The sequence below is a fragment of the Biomphalaria glabrata genome, chromosome 2 (genome assembly GCF_947242115.1).
Source record: "Biomphalaria glabrata chromosome 2, xgBioGlab47.1, whole genome shotgun sequence".
Lineage (NCBI taxonomy): Eukaryota > Metazoa > Mollusca > Gastropoda > Planorbidae > Biomphalaria > Biomphalaria glabrata.
The window spans coordinates 23,636,346-23,661,373 of NC_074712.1; the positions used below are offsets into that span (position 1 = coordinate 23,636,346).

The window sequence follows — 25,028 nt, forward strand, 5'->3', positions numbered from 1 at the left end:
GCTGTTCTGTATATTCTTTTTTATAGGTTAGTGTCAAAATTTATTATTTGTACTTCCGCTTTTTGTATAGGTTAGTGCGGGATAGTATATATTGCTATGTCCATGCTGTCTCTTGGACAGTTGACAAGCGGTCAGTAAAGTAGATCACTGTCTGTGTGACAGTTGATGATCTTAGAGATCTGGCGAATACTTATTTAATCATTTCATATTTCTGTACTTGGGATGGCCTGCTATTATTGCTGCTGAATATAGCTGCTGAAATACATGCTGCTATTTTTACTGCTATTACTCTGCTGCATTTATTACTATTGTTATTGCTCCTGTAGATCTAGGCCTAGGGAATATAGTGTTATTTTGTTTCTGTAGTCAGTGTGTAGTGTTGCCTTAGTCGGCTTAGACCTAGTGGCTTAGTCTGTTCTTAGTGAAATAGTAAGGTACTAAGGTGTTCTTGTTTTAGTGTTAGTGTAGATCTAGGTCTAGTCTAGTAGTTGTGATTGAGTTAGATAGTTGGATTGATCAGTTTGTGTTAGATAGTTGGTTTGGTTAGTTTGTTGGTGTTTGTAGTGTCGTAGATTTAGAGGGTTTTAGTTAGTTGCTGGGTTCAGTTGTAGTGGTTAGTGTGTATATATATTATATTTTATTATTGATTTATTTTTATGTAAATAAAGTTTCATTTTGTCTTATTTAATTCCAATTAAAGTTTGTTCTTGCTTTCATTTAGTTTAGGTTAGTATGCCTGGTTACTTAGGCGACTCTAGCCCTTTGGTCACAGACTGAGGTGTCACAGATGAAACCCACCCAGTAGCGCTAACATCTGCCTACTGTTAATAATTTAATGTTGAGCAGTAAGAATAGGTCTCACTCAGCGCCTCCTGACCTGCTCACACTTGTAATAGGATTACAATAAATACTTCATTAGTATTTAAAAATACGGATAATCACCTTAACTTATATGGTTCAGTAACAATATGTCAAGACAAAAACTGGCAATACATGTAGATCTATCTTCCAGCCCAGATACTGTTCACCGACGATCAATAATCAATAAGTTAATAGTAACATCAAAGCTCACAACTTCACAAAGCACCACCAGGTCTGGATATAGCAATCCGCAATCTTGAACCTCAGACTCGTAAATCAAACTTGAAACATCAGACAGAAAACCTGAGACTTGCGATTTCCCTCCTGAAACCTGAGACTAACAACTTCAGTCCTGATACGAAAACTCTATAGAAAGACAAATAAAAAATTCTTCCTATCCTCTAATCTAATTATAAAAAATACGAATATGATCGAATCCATTTAAAAATAACTTTACAATATGAAATAAACCTCGCCCTAAACAGAGGTCAAGATACTCCTTTAAGAATATCTAGAAAGGACAATGATAAGGCTTTCCAATATCAGATCCAAGGAGAAATTTAAGAGCTGAACAAAATATAGCTTGCTTCAGTCTAGCAACATGGCGTGAAATGCACCAGACGAGCTAAGACAATATACGTCAAGGGGAGAACACCTTCTGCACACAAACAAAACCCATGAAAATGATGTCATCAAAATAGACGAAATCGGTGCTATTAAATAGAGAACATTTTTACTATACAACTAATTCAATAGTTGCGACACTGGCACAACTTAAAGAGAAGTCGGCGCCATAGGCAGGTGCAGTGGCAGGTCAGGCAGTTGAGGTGCGGCATAAGAGTGTCTTGGACAGGCTAGACAAGAACTTCCAAGGCATGAAGGAAGATGATGACCTTCTAGCGTACCTCTCGCACTTTGAGGCCGTGGCGACAAGGTGTGATTGAAAGTAAAGAGTAAACAGCAGGGACTCCTGTTGTCGTACAAATTGACAACATCGCTTAAAAACTTTGTGTTGAGGGACAGTTTGTTCCTCAGCGATAAATATGAGGATGTCAAAACGGCACTTCTCCGCCACGCAGACATTAATGCGGAAACCACGGGTCAAACCACGGCAAAATGATTTCCTTGAGTTTGTGACTGAGTTGAAGTCCGCACTGGACAACTGGTGCAAGATGGCGGAGACGGTAGATGAAGTCAAAAGACCTCCTTATTAAAGATCGAATCCTAAATAGTGTATCAAGTGAGGTGTACAGGCAGCTTGTTTTTAAATAAACAGATTACAATGGAGAATATGCTTGAGGTAATTGAAGGTTTTAAGGTTGCTGGTTTGGATGTAGCGATTAGTAAGGAAGAAAGCGGCGAATATGTGGCAGCAGCATGTGTGAGCCTGTGATACAACAAAGTCCAGTGGTTAAAAGGAAGGTAATTGTTTCAGTTGTGGTGGGCGAGGTCATAAATCAGCTGAGTGCCCTAATGAATTTGTTTCCCCAATAATGAGACTGATGTTGTGGATATAAATCCCAATGATATTCTCAATGACCAAGACCAGCAATCTAGACATAGATGACTAGAGGGTCGTCGCGATTCGGAAGGTCGCCGTGGGTATAAGCTAATGCCGGATCGCTATACAGTAACTGTTAGAAATTTGCTATTCAATGTCATTTGGCAAAGGCTAAAGGATAGGTTTAGAGAGGTTGGTTTGTTTGGTTTCGTGGAGGTATTAACGGCTAATGGAAAGTCCAAGGGTGTGGGACATGTAAGGTTTAAGAACTTAGCAGACGTTGCTAAGGCGGTCAGGTATTTGGACAGGTCGAAATTTGGTAGTAGAATATTGTGTTTGTCCCTCATCGTGTGAGCGCGAGAGGTTGGCGTGATGATTAAGTCGATAATCTAGTCGCATCGGTCGATTTGCGGGCGTGTTTTGATAGGCTAGAACACACATGAAAGTATTGTGTTACTATTGGGTTGAGTAATCGATGGGTGAGTTTAAGGTACATGATGAAGTTCATGTAATAGAGCATATGATATTGTAAAAAAAACACTTTGTCCTGTTTGAATTTAGCAATTGGATTTGGGTTACGTAATCTAGTTGCATCTTCTTTCGTATAGGATGAAGGTAACTTATGACATGCATAATTCTACCTCGGGTGGTATAATATTAACATTATTTTGTTCAATTGTTGTTTCTTTTGAAAACATCTAATTGGAAGGACTGTTTAAGGCTTAATGTGGTCTGGAGGGTTGTAAAAAAACTAATTCGTGTAATTGTTAGTCGCTTTTGTACAGTATGTTAGAGCCAGGGTATTCGGAGTTATTTCCCTTTACTGATTTAGTATGTCGGGGTCGCTCTGTTAGGGTGCACTGGAATCATGAGTGCGTGGAGGCTCTAAGCAGGGGGCAGGCGTATCTGTGTTGGTACCGCATTCTTCGTTTGCCTCATCCTTCATTGCCATTTTTTCTTCAGACCGATGCTTCGTATGCTCAGCCAGTGTGTGAATGGTGTTCTGCATCCCGTCAGTAGGCCTATGTGAGTCGAAAGTTGTTGCCTCGGGAGCAGAGGTATTCGAACATCGAGAGAGGCTTGGCTATCGTATTTGCCATTAAAAAACTGGACAAGTACCTGGCTGGCGTGAAGTTTCACCTTCAAACTGACCACAAGGCCTTAGCGTATCTACGGAGCACGAACTTTACGATTCACCGAGTTACGATGCTCCAGGATTACAACTTCGAAATGTGTGCCACAAACGAGAGGACAATAGACTAGTTAACAGACTTGTGCTCAAGACTAGTGTCATTCTAGTATAAAGACATAAAAAAAAAACATTATAGTATAGTATTGTTATGTACATATATGTATCATGGATATATATATATATGTAATTTTTATGCATTGCAATGTTATTTATTATTTTCATAAGGGGTGTTATTCTTTGCGGCAGCATCTATTTGAATAGTTGCTTGTTCCTGACAATCTGAAGGTTGTATTCTTCGGCTTCAGGTTTGGCAATGTTTCATAACTTCTTTTGCTTACATTTTGTTCATGTCTAAAGATAAGAGAACTAAATTTCTAATTTTCTATAAATAATCATATTACTAATATGATTTTAAAAGTGCATTTTGATTTTATAACAACATACGAGATATATCTCTGACCATATGTAAATAATTATGAAGCATTAACAAAGCTTTAAACTCTTCATAATTTTTTGTTTGTTGGTAATTATAAAAGTTGTGTATTGAGTTAAACATCAAGCTATTTGTCTATGTGCTAGAACAGTGATGCCCAACCTAATTCGACTTGCGGGCCATTTTAATTTCCGACACTCATATCACGAGCCACATGAAAGAAAAGGTATAAAAAAAGAATTGACATTGACCTGAGATTATTTTATTACCAATCCATGGATCTAATACTCTAATTAATGAGATATTTGAAGTTGTCAGAAAATGGCTTCATTTCAACTATGAACAGCATTGTAGCCAGCTTTACAACCGACTCATTGTCTTGTCGCTGGTCAATATTCCCATCACCCCCCACCATCTAGGCCAGTGATTCCCAAAGTGGTCGTTATAGACCCCCAGGGGTTTACGAGGACTTCCAACAACATCAAGACAGAAAAATAAAAATAAAATCTGCTTTTCTACATTCAGGGGCTGCTAAAAAGAATTTAAAAATCTATGAGAGTAATGGTAATTGAATATCAATTTTATTAGGGTTTTCCAACTGTACTTGCATGATAAAAATATATGGAAATGTTTTCTATTAGACTAGGCTTAAATCATCTGGTATGTTAACTGAAAATACATAGGAGAGATGTTCTATTCAGGCTGGTATGTTAACTGAAAATACATAGGAGATATTGTTCTATTCAGGCTGGTATGTTAACTGAAAATACATAGGAGAGATGTTCTATTCAGACTGGTATGTTAAGTAAAAATACATTGGAAATATGTTCTATTCAGGCTGGTATGTTAACTGAAAATACATAGGAGAGATGTTCTATTCAGGCTGGTATGTTAACTGAAAATACATAGGAGAGATGTTCTATTCAGGCTGGTATGTTAACTGAAAATACATAGGAGAGATGTTCTATTCAGGCTGGTATGTTAACTGAAAATACATAGGAGGTATTGTTCTATTCAGGCTGGTATGTTAACTGAAAATACATAGGAGATATGTTCTATTCAGGCTCTTATGTTAACTGAAAATACATAGGACATATTGTTCTATTCAGGCTCGTATGTTAACTGAAACTACATAGGAGAGATGTTCTATTCAGGCTGGTATGTTAACTGAAAATACATAGGAGATATTGTTCTATTCAGGCAGGTATGTTAACTGAAAATACATAGGAGAGATGTTCTATTCAGGCTGGTATGTTAACTGAAAATACATAGGAGAGATGTTCTATTCAGGCAGGTATGTTAACTGAAAATACATAGGAGATATTGTTCTATTCAGGCAGGTATGTTAACTGAAAATACATAGGAGAGATGTTCTATTCAGGCTGGTATGTTAACTGAAAATACATAGGAGAGATGTTCTATTCAGGCTGGTATGTTAACTGAAAATACATAGGAGAGATGTTCTATTCAGGCTGGTATGTTAACTGAAAATACATAGGAGAGATGTTCTATTCAGGCAGGTATGTTAACTGAAAATACATAGGAGAGATGTTCTATTCAGGCTGGTATGTTAACTGAAAGTACATAGGAGAGATGTTCTATTCAGGCTGGTATGTAGTCAGCTTCGCTTCCTTGAATCACAAAGGTGTAGAGTCGGAACGTCTAAAAGAAAGTCATCAAGTACCCCCCCCCCCCCTAGTAATTCAACGTGCTGAATTAAATGTAGGTAAAAGTAAAAAAAAAAGGTAAAATAAACACACCTCTTACCAAAAACATTATATATCATGCTTTAAGTTTTTATGTAATGTATTTTGTTCTTCAATATTTTAGACTTGTGTGCATTTGCTATAAGAGCAGATTTTTTTTCTAGAGAAAACCAACAAACTTTTCAAAGCTAAGAAAACCTTGCGACTAAGAAGTAATAGTGAAGAAAGACGGAGAAAAACAAGACGAAAGTCGGATTCCACACAAGGTAAACCCAATAGATTCCACACAAGGTAAACCCAATAGATTCCACTAAAGGTAAACCCAATATATTCTACACAAGGTAAACCCCAATAGATTCCACACAAGGTAAACCCCAATAGATTCCACACAAGGTAAACCCAATAGATTCCACTAAAGGTAAACCCAATAGATTCTACTAAAGGTTAACCCAATAGATTTCACACAAGGTAAACCCAATAGATTCCACTAAAGGTAAACCCAATAGATTTCACACAAGGTAAACCCAATAGATTCCACTAAAGGTAAACCCAATAGATTCCACACAAGGTAAACCAAATAGATTCCACTAAAGCAGTGATTCCCAAAGTGGTTTATATAGACCCCCAGGGGTCTACGAGGACTTCCAAGGGGTCTACGGAAGTGAAAAAATAAATTGGGGGTCTATGGCCTGTTAATGGGGGTCTACGAAGGCGGATCTCATTGAAGCATGTCCATTCATGAAATTGACTCGTTCACACATGATTTGTACCTTAGTTAATCCTTTGAATTTCAACCCTGTTAGTGGAATGATTTTTTTTTTTTTTTTAATTTAAACGTATTATTTTAAATACCTTAATTGTGTCTAAATGAAAGTAATCATTTACATGGCCGAGTCTATAAAATAAAATGTGGACCGTAAATTGTTGGTTATTAAAAATTTGGCTTCAATCTTTCTTTGTTGAACAACTATTGCATTTGTTCTTTATTTTTACGTAACAAAGTTTGAAGCTATGTCGCTATGAAACCATCGAAGCTGGAACATCGAGAAAAGTCAACATGAAATAAAATAGATTAAGATTTGAAATACTTTTGAAAACTTTTAAATTCAGAATTAAGCCACAGTAGAAAAATGTTGATTAAACATCATAGAAAAGAATAGGTTTGTGAGCGTCTTACAATAAATTTACTTAGGCTTATATCAAACTCTAAAAAAACTGCACACTATAAGCAAAATATTGACTTTGCCAACCATTAAAGAGGTTTTACAATCTGTTTTACACAATCCTATATCTGATATCATTAAAAATTCCTCTAAGCAACAATACAGTTCAAATTTGTAATGGTGAAATGAGTTTTGGACAATGAATGGTTATCGTGTTATTACGATTTACTTTTTTAAAAAGCTGGACTAGTTAACCTTGCCTGATAATGTAGTGGTATTATTATATTTTTGTTATGAATCAAGAAATTCATAAAGAATTGCTTTTTGCCTAAAATTTTGATCAATTGCTCCTTCACACTGAAGTATCATAGTTTTCGAAAGGCTTATCTTTGACACTATTTTTTCTGAGTTCTTGGTTGCTAAGATCCTATTTTAAAACATAGAAATTAAACGGGAATCGGACATAGTCTATTTCACAAACTTTTTTCATAAATTGAATGAGGTTAACTTGCAGCTACAATGTGATAACCTAAATTTGATCAACACGAAGGCATAATCTCAGTGTTTCATGTGAGGATTAAATTAATAAAGCATACAATGACAATGATAAATTTTCTTAATTTCCAAATTTAAATCAGTCAGACATCATCTAATCGATAAGATAGAATGTTAACCCGAACTAAATTGAAGCCCAAGATTGACATTTTATTATCAAAGCTGCCCACCAATAGGCGTTTTTTTTGTTGTTGTTGTTTAGTTACTTCTTGTAATGCATATTAAATTTTATTTTGCTTTATTTTGCTTTGAATGTCATCAATAAATATATATCGCATAGTAATCAGTGAGAAAAGCACATCTGAAGTTAATGAATTTTCAAAAAAATGCTGGGGGGTCTACTGAAAACTTAAAAACATGGCAAGGGGTCTACGAGACAAAAAAGTTTGAGAACCACTGATCTAGGCTTTAAAAAATTTAACAATCTTTTATTCGCGACTCAAACCAAGAAAGTCGTCAGATTCGTTTGATAAAGCCGTTGATATGTTGTTGTTTAAAACATCCACACATTCTTTACAAATAAAATATGTTGGCTTAATAGCCACACAACACAAAAATAGTCCATTTCATAAATGCACAAATTTTAAATGTCATTGACTAATCCATCAGAGAAAATGTGAGGGCCTTAACGTAGTTTTTCTTTGGGGGTGGGGGGTTTCTATGCTTTGTGCCGACTTCTCGGCAGGCCGGATTGAACCACGTAGCGGGCCGGATGGCCGTATTTTGGGCATCACTGTGCTAGAAGTACCAGTATTTCAATTTATTAATGTGAAGTTGTTCTGTAAATTGCAAATATGTAAAACTAATTTTTCTTTGCATAAGAATGCTTGTAATAGTTTATTAAAAAACTAATAACACATCCCTACTATACAATTGTGAACATATGTATAAAAGTATTAAAATTACATATTATACTTTTACTATTATTCTTTAATTCTGTTCATAGAGTAAATATCATATCAACAAGTATAATACAATTGAATAAAACTTCTTCAGAGCTTGAAGTTCATTTACGTTTTAACATCACAGACTTTCATTACCTGCAAAAAAAAAATAAAAAAAATAAAATGCATGTTGTATTTAATAGAAATGCAAATTAAATGAAATAATTACTGACAAAAGCTGCATCTAAATTTTACCTCTTCATAAACAGTCCAAGACAAAGCTGACATTAATGTACGTCTCAAAGATCTAGGGATAATGCCTCTCCAAAAGCCAAAAAGACCACACTTCTATTTATCAAACAAAAAATTGTCATAAAAAACATTATAAAAAACATTAACTTGATATAACAAGAAAAAAAAATGTAGTCTGTAAAATTAAAATGTAAACAATTTCTTTTAAATAACATCTACAATATCAAGCAGAAACGTAAGGCATATGTATGTATGTCCCAAATAAATCAAAACTGTTTGACCAATCTTGATAAAACTTGGCATTAAAGTTCTTTAGATCATGGTAGTGTATGTTTAATGTCCCTCCCACAACAGGGAGACCCTAAAAATAGACAAAAAGTGACTAATTATATCTCTATTAAATGAATTAATCGGATAAATATGTTTTCACAGTAATATATATATTGGATATGAATCGCTGAACGGGTAAACCCATTTTCATACTCTTATTTTGTGGCAAAATTTAAAAAAAAATGTTTAGGGACATTCTCTAAGTTTGACATAGATCTAAATTCAATCCAGTAGATCAGTAATTCCCAAACTAAGGCCTGCAGGCTGCGGGTCATATCTGGCTAGTACAAAATCAATAAAGAATTAATATACATGTACATATAAATATATATATATAGAGAGAGAGGGAGATAACAGTATCAGTTGGTATAATGTATACTAAATATTTTTTTTTAACTAGAATCTTTTCTTTTTTTAAAGCTTCCTCCAATTTAACAGCCCACAAGATTCTTCCCACCACCTTTCACTTTTTTGCAAGTAAATTCTTGTAGCCCATGAGGAAAAAACGACTTTCTTTGCTCGTTCAGTCCTAAAGGGGGATGCCTTCCCTTCCACATCTTTAATCTGTCAGTTTTATCCTTTAGGGATAAGGGATCTTTAAAGCTGAATGGTTTCTACAAAAGAAAATGTCTGAGAGAAACACACCTTCCACAATAAAGAGAAAGAACATACACTTGATTGCAAGCCAAATAAAACATACAAATGCTTTGCATCTTAAGTAGTTACCATCTCTAAACACATACATTCATCATTTATCAAATTTATGAGTATGCTATAAAAGATACTGAAATACATAATTAAAATTCTTAGGTTCTTTAGTAACAGATTTAGATTTCGCCCTAATCTCAAGCCAGTGCTTATAACAATTCAAACATCTCTCCCCAGCACTAAAAAAAAAAGATCCATTGCTATTCAAAGAGATCAAATGTATATGTACTTGCTTTATTTCCTCTTCTTACTTAGTTCCCTTCCTACCTAATAGAAAAACAAAAGTTTTGCCCACAAATTAACCAAAAATAAACACTGACAATTCTTTAGTTCATCAGTTCTAGATCTAGCCCTTTAAAATAACATAGCTTTGCATATTCCAACGTAATAGATATGACCTTTCACACTTTAATGATTTATTCCACAGAGCCAAGGATATTGTGTAACATAATTGTATGTGTATTGTACTAAGAATGGATCTGAAGGTTAGTGGGCTATGTAAATGTATGCAAGCATTAGACAGCCATCAACCACATCACTATTGTTACATTCTTTTCAAGTTACTCCATCTGTCTGATCAAAATCTTTTACACGTTATTTCTCCCACTTCTGATTCTCGGATCAAGTTGAAACTTTGCATAAATTTTCATTGTCAATGACAACACAAAAAATCAATAATTTAAAAAAAAGGAAGCTTAATAGCAACTAGTTAATCATAATTAATTAATTTTGTTTTATATGGAAAATTTATTAAATTTGTTCAAATAATCAAAATAATAATGTAGAGTATTAGGTCCTTTGTTAAAAATTTTAAACTAAGAACAGACTAATAAAACCTTTTATTTTCATAAGTACTTAAATAGCTCAGTAGCAATTAAAATTAAAACACGTGGACTGAGTTCAAATTTTACTTAAGCAGACCTTTTTTTTTTATAATGCTTTTGAAAATGCAGCACAGAAACTAGCTCAGATGATTGATAACATGATAAGATTAAAAATAATTGATGCAATTTCACTCAATATAAGTAAGGTTAAAAAAAAAGTTTTTTTTTACTTGTTAACTTTGTGTTTAGTTTTACTGACACTTTGATTTTCAGAATGCTCTAAGTCGTTAAGAATAAAAGTAATTAAAATTTTCGACATTAACTAGTATATAGGTGGATCATTTAAAAAGCACCATATTTGTGACTGATGGTTAACTTGAGTGTCATTAGTCCGTAATTTCTCTTAAAACTTTGGTAACAGAGTTGAATGGACTCACAGAGGTCCTAAAATCCTAAATTCTTCATCATCATTAAACTCCATTGCAGTGTGGGCATGGGAACCTCAAATCCTCTCGTGCAAAAGGTCTGCAGTTGTGTGGACTGAGTGAGTATTTGTCCCATTCAGTTATACTGGTACTCTTACATTTTAAATGACATATTTTTAAAAAAATTGCTTTTGCAACTTTCATGCTTAAAACATGTTCAATGCGCTATGGTCCAATCTTTTTTGATGACCAGTGGAGTGTCTGGAAGAAAGTTTTTTTGTGCTGCCTTTAGGCACTAGGGAAACATAACTCTGCTCAAGTTGGGTTCTAAACTCAAGCCCCATTGAAAGGTAGCCAATTTCCCTTGATATGTAGCCAAGCGGTTTAAGCCTCTCAGCCATACCCCCCCCCCCCACCAAAAAAAATGTTTAAATATTTAATTAGAGAGATTGAACGAATGTAGAAGTCTTTACACTGTATATGTATGGAATGACTGTTTTTAATCTGCCATACTTTAGTGGATAGAGTTGCATGTTTGTTTTGATGACATCAGCAGGTTGTGTGATGAAAGATGTGAAAGTTCCAGCAATAATACCATTGGTGAAATTGATTAACGAGGAAGTGTCAACTGAAAATAAAAAAGATTCACTTTATCAACATTTTGTCATTTTTACAAACATAAAAAAAAAATCTGTTAAATAAAATGTTAAAACATACCATTATTTGAGGAAAGAGCTTTTAACTGTGTATAAAACATAAGATAAATGCCAGAAAATGGAACATCTCTTAATAATGTTGGAGCTAGTCCACTGTATAAACCTTAAAAAAGAACAAAAAATAGAAGAAAAAAAGTAAAACCATAAATATTACATCAAATGCAATAATTAAAAATGCCATAATCTAAAATTGTCAAACCAGTTCTCTAAAAATATGGAGCTTTACGTAGTGCCAGCATAAAAATCTAACAGATCTTCCTTCCTCCACAAAAGAGAGAAAGCTGAACATGCTCAAGTAGTTATACAATTCTCTGTCATTTAAAAAAAATGAAGCTCTCTGTTGACTACAACTTATGAAGAATTGGTTAATATTACAAGTACACATTAAGAATAAGCTTACAAAAAAAAAAAAAAAGAAGAAACAAGGTTACAAAGACAGTTTGTGTGGAAACACAAACTCAAAATTGGCCCCTGAAGTGGTCCACTTAGAGTCTTCACCAGGATTCGAACACGGGACTTCCAGTTCCAAGTGCTTTACCCCTCAGCCACAGCATCTCCATATATTCATTATTGTATAAGTAAAATGTGCATGTCACTTCCATGTCAAGAAGTTGACTTTATCTTGACCAACGTTCTAAAGACTACTAACAACAGTCTTATCATTTACAGACGTTTCTTAAAAAAAACGTCCTTCCTCTGGATGTTTGTCTCCTATTAGAGCTAGCTGGACTCAAGGAGGTCCTGACCATTTATGATCACATATAACTTCGATCTCATAACCTTCATTTCACAAATTGAGTGTTTAACTTCTTGGCCATTTTTCTTATGAGTAGGTAAAGTCAAAGAGGTTTATAACTCACTAGTCGACCGGCGGCGTAGCATACGCCGCTATTTTGCAGGGCCGGCCTTAGGCCACTGCAACCTATGCGACCGCAGTGGGCCCCGCACTTTCATAGGACCCGCGCTAATTCTAATTGTATAAATTATTAAATTAAACCATTTTATAACTTAAAACAGATTCCCCGCGCCCTCTTGTCGATTTACCAGGAGCTCCTGGAAATGTCCCGAAAAAATTGCAAAATATACGAAAAAGTCCTTAAAATATTCGGAAATATAAAGACAAAAAATTGTCATTTTGGGGTGACATTCAATATGGAAAACACCAATCCTACACGCGATAAATAAAAACGGCATTATGCATTAGCCGTAATTGTGTAATCTGGTAAAAGAAGCTTCTCGCGCCTCAAACTAATGAAGAATTACTTGAGGTCAACAATTATCAAAGATAGATTGAAACATTTAGTAATTCTTGCTATTGAGCGTGATCTATGTAGGAAACAGAATTATTATGAAATACGCTGGGCTGTCGTACAGATGTATTGATGGTCCCGGGTTCAAAACCTCCCCGTCGTCCTGCGGGAGGTTTGGACTAGGAAGTAAACTATCTTCAACTCCGAAGGAACATCCGAGACATGTTTAACATTTTACAAGCAGTTTTGGCAAAACATTTGTTTCGCTGGGGCATGCCATATCACCAACAGTAAATCAACTGTACAAGTGATGTTTGTTCTTATTTTCAAGCTAGATAAAGACATAACTAATGTGGACTCATACAGACCCATTTCACTAACCTCCATGAGAAAGAGGAAGAAGAAGAAGAGAGAACGAGGAAGACTTACTTCTAAAGAAGGCAAACTTGCCGAACGGATATTTAACGAGCGACTTTAGGCAGACTTTAGGGCAGGCTTGAGCCCGGTAGACCAGGTCACTTTATTCGCTCAAGTGACCAGACAAAATAGCGCCGATCAAATATTTTAAATTGTATCAATATTGACATGTCATTTTGCAGTAAGCACTTCAGATATGGGATTGTTAAAACTTTGGTGGTGGTGTGGATATGGGTAGTTGTGTGTGTGCGTAGTCAGCTGACAAAATCGCCCCAGGCTAGCGCTAGACGGGTGTATCAACCAGAATGGTCGAGTGACCAGTTTCTGGAATGCCAGCGGGGACCTCTATCTACAGAGCGAACACGATTCACTACAAGGCTTGGTAAAGTTGAATCAGTTCTGTGTAGTTCTGTACAACGCATTACAACGGTTCGTTGCAGGTTCAGTGAATCAGTTCTGTACAACGCATTACTACGGTTCGTTGCAGGTTCAGTTGAATCAGTTCTGTGTAGCTCTGTACAACGCATTACAACGGTTCGTTGCAGGTTCAGTTGAATCAGTTCTGTGTAGTTCTGTACAACGCATTACAACGGTTCGTTGCAGGTTCAGTTGAATCAGTTATGTGTAGTTCTGTACAACGCATTACAACGGTTCGTTGCAGGTTCAGTTGAATCAGTTCTGTGTAGTTCTGTACAACGCATTACAACGGTTCGTTGCAGGTTCAGTTGAATCAGTTCTGTGTAGTTCTGTACAACGCATTACGACGGTTTTTTGCAGGTTCAGTTGAATCAGTTCTGTGTAGTTCTGTACAACGCATTACGACGGTTTGTCGCAGGTTCAGTTGAATCAGTTCTGTGTAGTTCTGTACAACGCATTACAACGGTTTGTTGCAGGTTCAGTTGAATCAGTTCTGTGTAGTTCTGTACAACGCATTACGACGGTTTGTTGCAGGTTCAGTTGAATCAGTTCTGTGTAGTTCTGTACAACGCATTACAACGGTTCGTTGCAGGTTCAGTTGAATCAGTTCTGTGTAGTTCTGTACAACGCATTACGACAATTCGTTGCTGAATATAGCCAAGACACCTTGCGAGTATGAGGCGACGTCATGATCTTAAGCTGAGATCAAGACCGACACAACGAGCACAGTGTGTAGAACGTCAGTCCCGAACAGTGGAGCGTAGTGCATGTCCTGGACGAAGCAGAGAGGCCAGTGTAGTTTGTACAGTGGTACAAGAGTTGATACAGTGGTACGAGAGTTGATACGGTGGTACGAGAGTTGATACAGTGGTACGGTTATATAATGTGATATATTTACAGTCAGTGTTACGTGTTGCCAATTCTGCAGCATTGGCTGTGATTTATTGGACATTCAACTGTTATTTTGGAGCCCGGAGTTGTCAAGTTTTTTGAGTTGGTAGTGTCGTGTGGTGCAGTTTGCATAGAGCCTGGAAAGTGAAATTCTTTACAGTATAATATAAAAAGCAAGCTTAAAAGAATAAGCAAAAAATGAATCATTTCATAATAAATCACATTTAGTTATAATCTAAAAATGCACTTCAAAAACACGCACGCCTACTTCCATATTTGTCAGAGTTCCAGAAAAGGTCTTCCACAAAGTCAAAATGTAGACAATGTCACGTAGTCTTCCACAAAGTCAAAATGTAGGCAATGTCACGTAGTCTTCCACAAAGTCAAAATGTAGGCAATGTCACGTAGTCTTCCACAAAGTCAAAATGTAGGCAATGTCACGTAGTCTTCCACAAAGTCAAAATGTAGGCAATGTCACGTAGAAACTGTATACATTGGCACTAGAGCTGCAAAGCGTCTATTAATTAAGTAGGAGGTACTTTGCTTTGCTTGCAGCTTTACTACGTTCTTTTATCGTCACGATAGGGCGCATGTAGCTGCAAGATTTTCATTTTGTACTTTACACCAGAGACTTTGTTTAAGATGGAATACAAAACTAACAAGTCTGGTCGCCGGGAACAAGTCGCCGGGAACACTATGCTTACTGCATTTTGACTTCTTAAAATCTAACATCACACTCTGTGGAGCGAGGGTTGGTCCTAGCTCCATCAGTTTCTTGAAGAGTCGAACATATTCGGCTTCCTGTTCAGATGGCAGTAGTGCATATAACAGAGGTACTGCTCAGAGATCAATGAGCGCATGTAGGTTTATTAGCGGCACCTTTAAGACAAGCCCAATCTTCTTATTCTTCCTCCTCGTTCTCATTTTTATGTTGGAGCGTTCAGATGACTAGACCAATATATGAGATGAACTGCGCAGTGGTTTTCAAATCAGGGAGCTCTCCATATAGTTTTCTTCCAATTGGGGTGTTTTGTGGCCAGTGTCTTGTTCGGGCCTCTTGGTAAGGAATGGAGTCACGGTCCTTACATGGAATAGTGGCTGTTACAGTATAGGAATATGAGGCTATCTTCCCATAGCGCTGCTCTCGGCCACTTATAGCTAGTGGGGCCCAGGAACGGGGTCAGTGCGCTGTATACGTGGTATGGCCCACTCTAGCTCAGTTATTATGGCCGTCACTGCTGGAAGCCCTCAGAAAGGGCAGGGGTGAAGAGCCCCATGTTCATGCCTGGTGTTGGATAAAAGCCTTTCTAACAATCAACGGGATAATGGCGCCTTCGGCGCCGATTCCCTACTGGACTTTTTTGAAGTTGACACTCCACATAGGCAGATTTCACTGGTCCCTATTTTGAGCTTCCGGTACATAAGTTGTCTCCTTCTAGTGTGTCTGGTCCTGAGTTGAAAGATAAGATGTTAATTTGTCGGGATAGCTTATAATAAGAATCATCTTTCTTGAGATTCGAATGAGAGCTTTCCATTTCTTATTTATTTTATTCACTATTGGTTCTTACTTTCTTCTGGATAGAGTGCAATGTTTAATTGTTTGTTCTCCCACTTGGCGAGTGTGTTAGCATTCTCATTTCCTTCTAGTTCTATATGTGCTGCTAGATTCGGGTATGCGGCCGTAGTAGAGACAAACATCTATAAAAAAGCTAACAAGATCCTCGAAATAAAGAATCACCCTTTGTGTCAGGATTTTGTGATTTTACCATCACAAAAGAGATACAAGACACCGATAGCAAAGACAAACAGACACAAACACTATTTTGTTCCCCTGGCAATCAAATCATTAAATAAGAACAATCTGGTATAAACTTTGTCACATGTAAATTGTTCCCCTGGCAATCAAATCATTAAATAAGAACAATCTGGTATAAACTTTGTCACATGTAAATTATGAGTGAGTCTGGTGTGAATGTACACTTTGGTTTCTTATAGTTATAATGTTTTTTGTTTGGTGTAATGCACAAATTGTAAGACAAATTTGCTTACGGATAATAAAGATTATTATTATTATAGTCTACCTGGAGGACAGGACTGACCCAGGCAAGCTCTTCATGCTGCTTCGCCGCCTGCTCTCTGGACGTTGACCTTACAGGGATAACTAGAGCGTTCGAGGCTATTAAAGTTCGAATGTCCAACAAAGAAACCAGCGCGACTACTGTCATGCTGGTCACGGACTCTCTCTCTCCAGTCTTATCGCAACCATTGGTGGCGGCAGAGGAGGGTCGCCTACAATAGAAGAGGCAGTCGGTGCTGCAGATAACATCTTCCGATTCATTGGAGCTGTAGTTTATATTGTTATGACTTTGCCATGCGCACCGCCATCCAAGATAGTGCAGAAAGAAGGTGCGCACTATCAGTGACCAGACAAGTCGGATGTTGACATAAGAGACTAACGATTTCCGCCCAAGTCTAGAGCCAATATGGAGATGCTGTGCTCAAGGCAGATGTCCTTTGTGTTTGTCATGTCTCAGTGTAAATAAACGTCAATGTCCTCGTTGAGTTGCCTCACTTAAGTTATTACAATATGTTCTCACAATGCGGGGTGAGAGGCAATGAGGCTGCATACGTCCTCGCAAGAGAGGGTGGGTTGACAGCTACGAATCCCTATCAAAGCACTACACACCAACAAAAGAACCAACCAACCAACCAACCAACCATAAACAACAACAACAAATCATAAAATAATTATCCATCTAGCCAACCAACCACAACCAACATACCAGCCAGCCATCACCATCAATCCAACCAACTAACCACAACTAACCAGCCAACAAAACAATTATTCATCTAGCCAACCAACATTCCAGCCATACATCACCATCAATCCAACCAACCACAGCCAAAATACCAACTAGCCATTCAACCAACATATCAACCACCTATCAACCTTTACCAACCAGCTAACCAAACCAACCTCAACCCACCTACAAAACAACCACAACCAACATATCAACCAACCAGCCAACCACCCATCCATACAGCCAACCAACAACAACCAACTATCCATCCAATCACAACCAACCACAAGCAACCATACAAAAATTATCCATTAACCACACCAACATGCCAGCCATCACCATCCATCCAACCAACCACAACTAACCAGCCAACAAAACAATTATCCATCTAACCAACCAACCAGCCAACCATCACCATCCATCCAACCAACCACACCCAAAATACCAACCAACCATTCAACCAGCTAACCATTACCAAGCATCAACAACAACCAACCAACCACAACCACTGAACCATAACCAACCATTCATTCATCCATCCAACCAACCACAACCAACCTGACAAACAACCACAACCAACATACCAGCCAACCATCCATCCATACAGCCTATCCATCCAACCACAAGCAATCATAAAACAATTATCCATCTAGCCAACCAACCACAACCAACATACCAGCCAAACATCACCATCCATCCAACCAACTAACCACAACTAACCAGCCAACCATCCAGCAAAACAATTATCCATCTAGCCAACCAACATATCGACCAACCAGCCAACCATCACTATTCATCCAACCACAGCCAAAATATGAACCAACCATTCAACCAACCACAACCAAAATATCAACCAACCCCCAACCAGCTAACCATTATCAACCTTAAATATATTCATCCATTCAACGAACCAACCACAACCAACCACCCATCCATACAGTCAAACAACAACAACCAACCGTTCATCCAACCAGAACTAATCTACCAACCACATCCAACCATCAAAAAAGTTACACAACCATCCATCCAGCCATTCACAACCAACTATCCATTATTAAGATTTTAGTCATAGTTTCTATAGTTAACTATATAATTTATGTTTAGCACTCATGCAGCTGCTTTTTGTACAGATCATATTGAAGTCGCTAAGGCACTTTATTGATGTATAGTCAAAATATAAATGTTACTTTTTACAATCAAATTTATTAAAAACCACTATTTACATCAATTATATTAATTAAATTTTTTTCTGGCTAATTATCGGTACTTTGTTAGCACGGGACGCTGATCTACAGGATTACCTTCTATTCAATGAGTTAATGAATGGAAAATATATTTTATTTTGACATTTTTATCATTGTGACCACAGATGCAAACTTTTTGTACCAATTCGCGAATCTATCAATGAAGCTTGAGTTACTAATGAAGAAGTTCATTGAAAAGTGGTGTAATTTTTTGAAAAATCTACTTGCATATATAATTTTAAAAATTGGATGGTTCACTTTCGGAAAAGAAAAAAGTAGCCGTTGCATCCGAACTTTGAATGATCTAAAATATCATGATGTCCGATTTTCATTTCCTCTTCTAGTTTCTGAGATCTAAACGGGACAGACGGACGGACAGACAGGCCACGCAAAACTAATAGCGTCTTTTTCCCTTTCGGGGGTCGCTAAAAAACATGGTAAAGTATGTTATATTCTTTTCCAAAACAAAACAATTGTTAACTATGCCAATTACAAGATTTCTTCATGACAGGCTTTGAGAAATAGAAACCATAAGTCTACTTATCTGTTTTATGACAACTAAGAATACTTTTGGATTAACAAAAAGTCAAAAGAACCCATCATGTATTTAAAAATGTCAAAAAGCACTGTCCTCAAAATAATCTTTTGTAATCTTTTCCCAGGAAAGTAGAGGTGCATCATGTGATAACAATGGCACCTTTTGCTTGGATTTTCCATGTTCATTACTTACTGCATAGCTAGATACCATGACTATAATCTTATCTGACATTCAAAATTCCAATCTTCATTGAATCGAATCCAGGACCCCAGATTTGGAAGCCAAGTACTTAACCACTCAGCCCCCATCTGAAATTGTCTAGTAGAGTTGTGCGTCACACTTGGAACTAAAGGCCAGCAAAAGCGAACATAAGCTCCCTTCCACCAGCCTGAAAGCCTGAAGTGGGGGGCGAGTTTCTCCTTCCCACCACCCTCTACAACGGGGGGTGAGACTGGGAGTTAAACTTAGAGTTTGGTTTTGCATTCACTTCCAGTGGACACGGACATTCCGAACTCACGGACTAGAAACGCAGCCTTCGGCCGCACCACTGAGACCCCCGTTGTGTTCCTATAATCTATCATGCTAACCGTGCGGGACACGCCTTTTATGTAACAGCCCCTTGAGGAACGGCCCCTGGACGTTGACAGATCGCTGCGGGAGCTCTTTTTCATCCCCGCACAGTGCAATGAGAATACTCTCGCACCCTCTTAGGCACTTCCTTCGTAGTTCTTGTGGAATTTTTTATTTCTTGTTATTTGATTGGTGGCAATGTGCATGAAAGTGTATCTGGAATAGACATTTCTTTGCTTGGCTTATATTTCAGCAGAATTTCTTACTTTAAAAGATGAAGAAGTTTTCTCTGATGTCTTGGAGTGTAGAAGACAAAAACAAAGTTTTGGTGATCACTTCCAACAGATTGGATCTGTTTTAACTGTTATTGGACATCCATAACATAATAATGGAAATTTTCAACTCCGAAGACTATGGTAAGCATTTCATTTTCTCTTTGTGCATATCGTTTTTCAGTTTCTAAGAGATCTTGATATGTAACCACTGGCCTTTCCAAATCCATCTCGCAAAGCATCTACTGTCAACTTGACTGGCTGTAAAAGAAAAGGCTAGAACATGAGCAGTTGTGATCAAACCAACTCGTTGTCGTATTGAACTACAATTACATCAGACCATTTCGTAGGAATTGACCAAGATAATAAAACCACCTCCTTTCTCTATACAATTCAATTGGCTATAACTTTTCTAAATAAATGCTGGAACTTGCTGCATGTACCACTGCTGTTAGGTTTGGATCATTCTTACTCCTCTGGCAAGGCCAGTTCTAATACATGCCTAGCTGACAATCTTTTATCTTCTATAAAGTCTCCTTTTTGAATAACCTGGTAAATCCAAAATTGGTCTGGAGTGTGTATCTACTAGGGGTGCACCGGATAGTCGCTCCGGCTCCGGCTTCTGCCGAATATCCGGTTTTTTTTACTATCCGGTGCTATTCGGCTCCGGTCGGATATCACTACCGGATAGTAAACCGGATAGTAAAAAATACACCTATTTAATATGCATAAAGTGGACCTCGTTCCATTAATGTCTGTTGTAGAATGTATTAATGTTTATATTAAAACAAAATAATGTGCTTAAAAATAGAGCCTTTATGAATATGCACCAAACATCGTTTATTATACTACTCTATCATTGCACTTTACTATATCTGTTCACTGAAAATTTAATATGTGCTTTACCTACAACTTTTAAAAGTTAACCACTGTAGGTAGTAAGCCTTGATGATGAATCGTGCTGAAGTTTGCAGTTTAAATATTATTTGTTTATTTTCTAAATTGATAACTGTATTCCACTTATTGAAATGACTCTGTGAGCCTAGTCTGCCAAATGAAGAAGTTTCATTACTGGAATCACATTGCTTTGGTAAATGCTGATATTGCAGCCTCCACACTCAACACCATCTACTGGAATGTGTTATAAACTTGGACTGCTTCACTGCGAATTGCATTTTAGCTTTTTTTTTTATATCAAGTTCACTAGTTATGGTGTAAATCTGAAATGACTGTTTAAAACTTTTCCAGTTTTCTGCAACTTTTCCATTACATTCCAACAGTCTTGGCAGTATAGTTGGTCTATGCAATAGTAGGCTAGTGTACACTAACAAACACTATATTTCATGTCTGTAAAAAAAAAAGGTTACTTTATGTTCTAAATAGTCCATATAAGCTGCAAGGCTTTCAATATCCCTTCTTTCTGTCAACTAGCAACATAGGTCTATGAGTTTCAAAAACAGGGGCCAGACAAAGCAATAACATTTACTGTAACACATAATAATTTAATATTAGGTTTATAATATAATTTTACCTTGAAGGCCTTCTTTAGCATAGGTAAATTTGATTGCATGGATAATACCATTATACTTGAAATCTCCACTCTATAAATATATTTTGTTTAATAAATTATTTGTATTATTTAATTCTTTTAAAAAATATTTTAACTAAAAAGATGTTTTTACAAAACTACACTGGCCAAACAATTTAAGTAAGCCTACTTTAGAAGTCTCAAAAAATAAATTTGACTAAAAGACTTAAAACTTTATTGCTTTCATGAATGTTGTTTTATCTCTCCATTTGTTGATAGAAACAAGTTAACATAAATCTAGGTATATCATTTATGTAAGTCAGAATGTTTTATCTTAAGGGCATTTCTTTCTTTCAAGTGAATTACAAATGAAGTCCCCATAAAAACATAAGGGCTGTAGTTTGTCCTTTCAGATCTAACATATGGCATTAGGAAGCAAGTACATTTTTTAATTCTTCTAAATAGTACTTTCTCTGTGTATCCTAGTGTATCTAAAAGGAATATTTTGAAGATCATCTTTATCTCCTTTCCCCTTAATTAGAGCCATCCAAGAATATTTCTGGTATTCCATTCTAACAACAAAACCAACAACTTTGAACATCAATGGGATACTAGAAAAACTGCAAGCATTTTGTGCTACTATTTTCATGAGTCAAGGTTTATTGCAAAATCAAAGAAGCAAAGATGGAGGATATCAGTAGACCAAGAAGTAAAGATGAAGGAGATCAGTAGACCAATAAGTAAAGATGAAGGAGATCAGTAGACCAAGAAGTAAAGATGGAGGAGATCAGTAGACCAAGAAGTAAAGATGAAGGAGATCAGTAGACCAAGAAGTAAAGATGAAGGAGATCAGTAGACCAAGAAGTAAAGATGAAGGAGATCAGTAGACCAAGAAGTAAAGATGGAGGAGATCAGTAGACCAAGAAGTAAAGATGGAGGAGATCAGTAGACCAAGAAACAAAGATGAAGGAGATCAGTAGACCAAGAAGTAAAGATGAAGAAGATCAGTAGACCAAGAAGTAAAGATGGAGGAGATCAGTAGACCAAGAAGTAAAGATGAAGGAGATCAGTAGACCAAGAAGCAAAGATGGAGGAGATCAGTAGACCAAAAAGTAAAGATGGAGGAGATCAGTAGACCAAGAAGTAAAGATGAAGGAGATCAGTAGACCAAGAAGTAAAGATGAAGGAGATCAGTAGACCAAGAAGTAAAGATGAAGGAGATCAGTAGACCAAGAAGTAAAGATGGAGGAGATCAGTAGACCAAGAAGTGATTTGATTTGATTTTGGGCACATCGGCACAATTTATGCCATGTCGTGCCTGCAGTCCCTCAAGGGCCACTCTCCCTCCACACAACAAGGGCCAGATTCCATACAGTCAAATCATTAAAATCAAGGTCTATTCACAGTTAAAATAGTAGAGGTAGTAAAAATTTAATAATTTGGTAAAAATCTAATGTAAATAGTACATGTTTACAAATTTATAAAGCAGATCTTCGTAGACAACCCCACTTCCTGGATAAAGCCCAGTACCTTCCCAGGGTCGACATTATTGAATAGTGTTTTTAAATTAGTGGCTCTAAAATATTTCTCCCTGACATCCTGGTATCTGGGGCAGTCGATGAGGATATGTTCCACGGTGAGGCGAGAGTCACAATACTCACAAAGTGGGGGCTCTTCTTTCTTCAGCACAATAGAGTGCGTGATGTAAGTGTGGCCAATCGTAAGTCTGGACATGGTCGTGCTACCACGCCTTGTCAGACCCTTAGATGTGGACAGCCACCTGACATCCGCCACAATCTGCCTGAGTTTATTGTGAGTCTCAGCCTCCCATCGGTCCTGCCACTCTTGATAGGTGGCAGAGGCAATACTTTGTCTCAGGTCTGAGCAGGGAATTTGGGTTCCTGACACAGCATGATTTAGGGCTCTCTTTGCTTCTCTGTCTGCGGCTTCGTTTCCCTCAATGCCCACATGGGAGGGGATCCAGATGAAGGTGACATCCCTATGGTCGGCTGTTATTTGGTCCAACAGCTTCAGGCTCTTATGTACCAATGGAATGTCAGTCTTCATCCGCCCCAAAGCTTGCAATGCAGATTTGGAGTTGGAGCAGATTATAAATTTCCTCCTTTCTGATGCTTTGACGGCCATAAGTGCAAGTGATATTGCATGCAATTCAGCCGTAAAGATGGAGCAGCCATCGGGGAGTCTACGGGAGATTGTTTTGTTCCGAAAGGAGCAGGCACACGTGACCTTTCCATCCAATAATCCGTCTGTGTAGATGGTGCCACAATCTCCGTAGCTCTCCTGCAGTTCCCTAAAGTGGACTTGTAGTATACTTGGGTCTGTATTTTCTTTTTTGAAAATAAGGAGTGATAAATTTAATTTGGGTTTATTCATTAGCCAAGGAGGATTCTGAGGGGTTTCTATTTTAGAGATTTGGTCAATGGGTGGGGTTAAATTTTGGATGGGTTCTCTCATTCGAAGGCCCAAAGGCTGTATGACATTAGGCCTTCGATTGTATAAATCTACCTCTGTGGGGTTAAATATGGAGTTGAAAGCAGGGTTCGTGGGGTTGGATTTTAGCTTGGCTATATACTGCATTGCAAGCTTTTTCATTCTTATATCCATGGGGAGTTCTCTAGCCTCCACGTGGAGACTTAGGATAGGTGATGTACGAAACGCGCCGAGACATAGACGCAGGGCAGCATTTTGTATTGGTTCCAGTATTTTTAGGTACGACTTCCTTGCTGCTCCATATATTATGGATCCGTTGTCTAGCTTGGATCGAATTAGACTCCGATATAGCAGCAGCAAGGTATCTCTGTCAGCTCCCCAGTCCGTATGGCTGAGTACTCTAAGTATGTTTAATGACTTTTGGCATTTCTTCTTAAGTTCCTTAATGTGGGGGAGAAAATTAAATTTGGAATCTAGGGTGAGGCCTAAAAATTTTGTAGTTTTCACGACAGGGATCTTCTTTTTGTGTATAAATAGTTCAGGGTCTGGGTGGAGTCCCCTTAAATTACAAAAATGCATACTAACTGTTTTGGAGTCCGAAAATTAAAAACCATTATCGTTTGCCCAACCCTGAATTTTGTTTAAACATAACTGTAATTTTCTTTCTAAGGTGTTCATGTTTTTCCCATAAGTAAAAATTACAAAGTCATCAACATACAAAGAGCACTCTATGCCAGGGGACAGAGCATTTATGATGCTATTTATTTTAATGTTGAACAGGGTGACTGACAGAATGCTGCCCTTGGGTACACCCATTTCCTGGTCATGAGTGTCAGAAGCGGAGTTGCCCACTCGAACCTGAAATTTTCGGTCTTTCAGGAATTCCCCCACAAAACGGGGGAGCTGTCCCTTAAGCCCCATAAGCTCCAGGTCACGTAGAATGCCATGTTTCCAGGTTGTGTCATATGCCTTTTCTATATCGAAGAATACAGCTACTAGATGTTCTCTTCTGAGTAATGCATTTCTAATATAAGCTTCCAGCCTTACCAGGTGGTCAGTTGTTGTCCGCCCCTGCCGGAATCCACACTGGTAGTTGGAG

At 37.4% G+C, this 25,028-nt stretch overlaps 1 protein-coding gene and 1 long non-coding RNA gene across 7 annotated transcripts in view; one reads left to right on the plus strand and one right to left on the minus strand.

The window, feature by feature from the left end:
- The first annotated feature begins 2,615 nt into the window (after positions 1-2,615).
- Positions 2,616-10,159, plus strand: LOC129924527 (uncharacterized). The gene is made up of 4 exons (XR_008776480.1): positions 2,616-2,977; positions 3,326-3,859; positions 5,858-5,959; positions 10,013-10,159. It is a non-coding gene; the product is annotated as an uncharacterized LOC129924527 (long non-coding RNA).
- Positions 8,321-25,028, minus strand: part of LOC106051454 (mitochondrial glycine transporter A-like) — a 49,185-nt gene continuing 32,477 nt past the window's right edge. For 4 of the 6 annotated variants that reach the window (XM_056019692.1, XM_056019689.1, XM_056019690.1 and 1 more), the window contains exons 7-11: positions 21,482-21,551; positions 11,552-11,653; positions 11,308-11,462; positions 8,551-8,643; positions 8,321-8,451 (exon numbers count right to left, since the gene is read on the minus strand). In XM_056019692.1, coding sequence (XP_055875667.1) covers positions 8,422-8,451; positions 8,551-8,643; positions 11,308-11,462; positions 11,552-11,653; positions 21,482-21,551 — 450 coding nt within the window. In that variant the 3' untranslated portion in view covers positions 8,321-8,421. The remainder of the gene's footprint in view (positions 8,452-8,550; positions 8,644-11,307; positions 11,463-11,551; positions 11,654-21,481; positions 21,552-25,028) is intronic. The other 2 variants (XM_056019694.1, XM_056019693.1) reach the window with 2 other exon arrangements.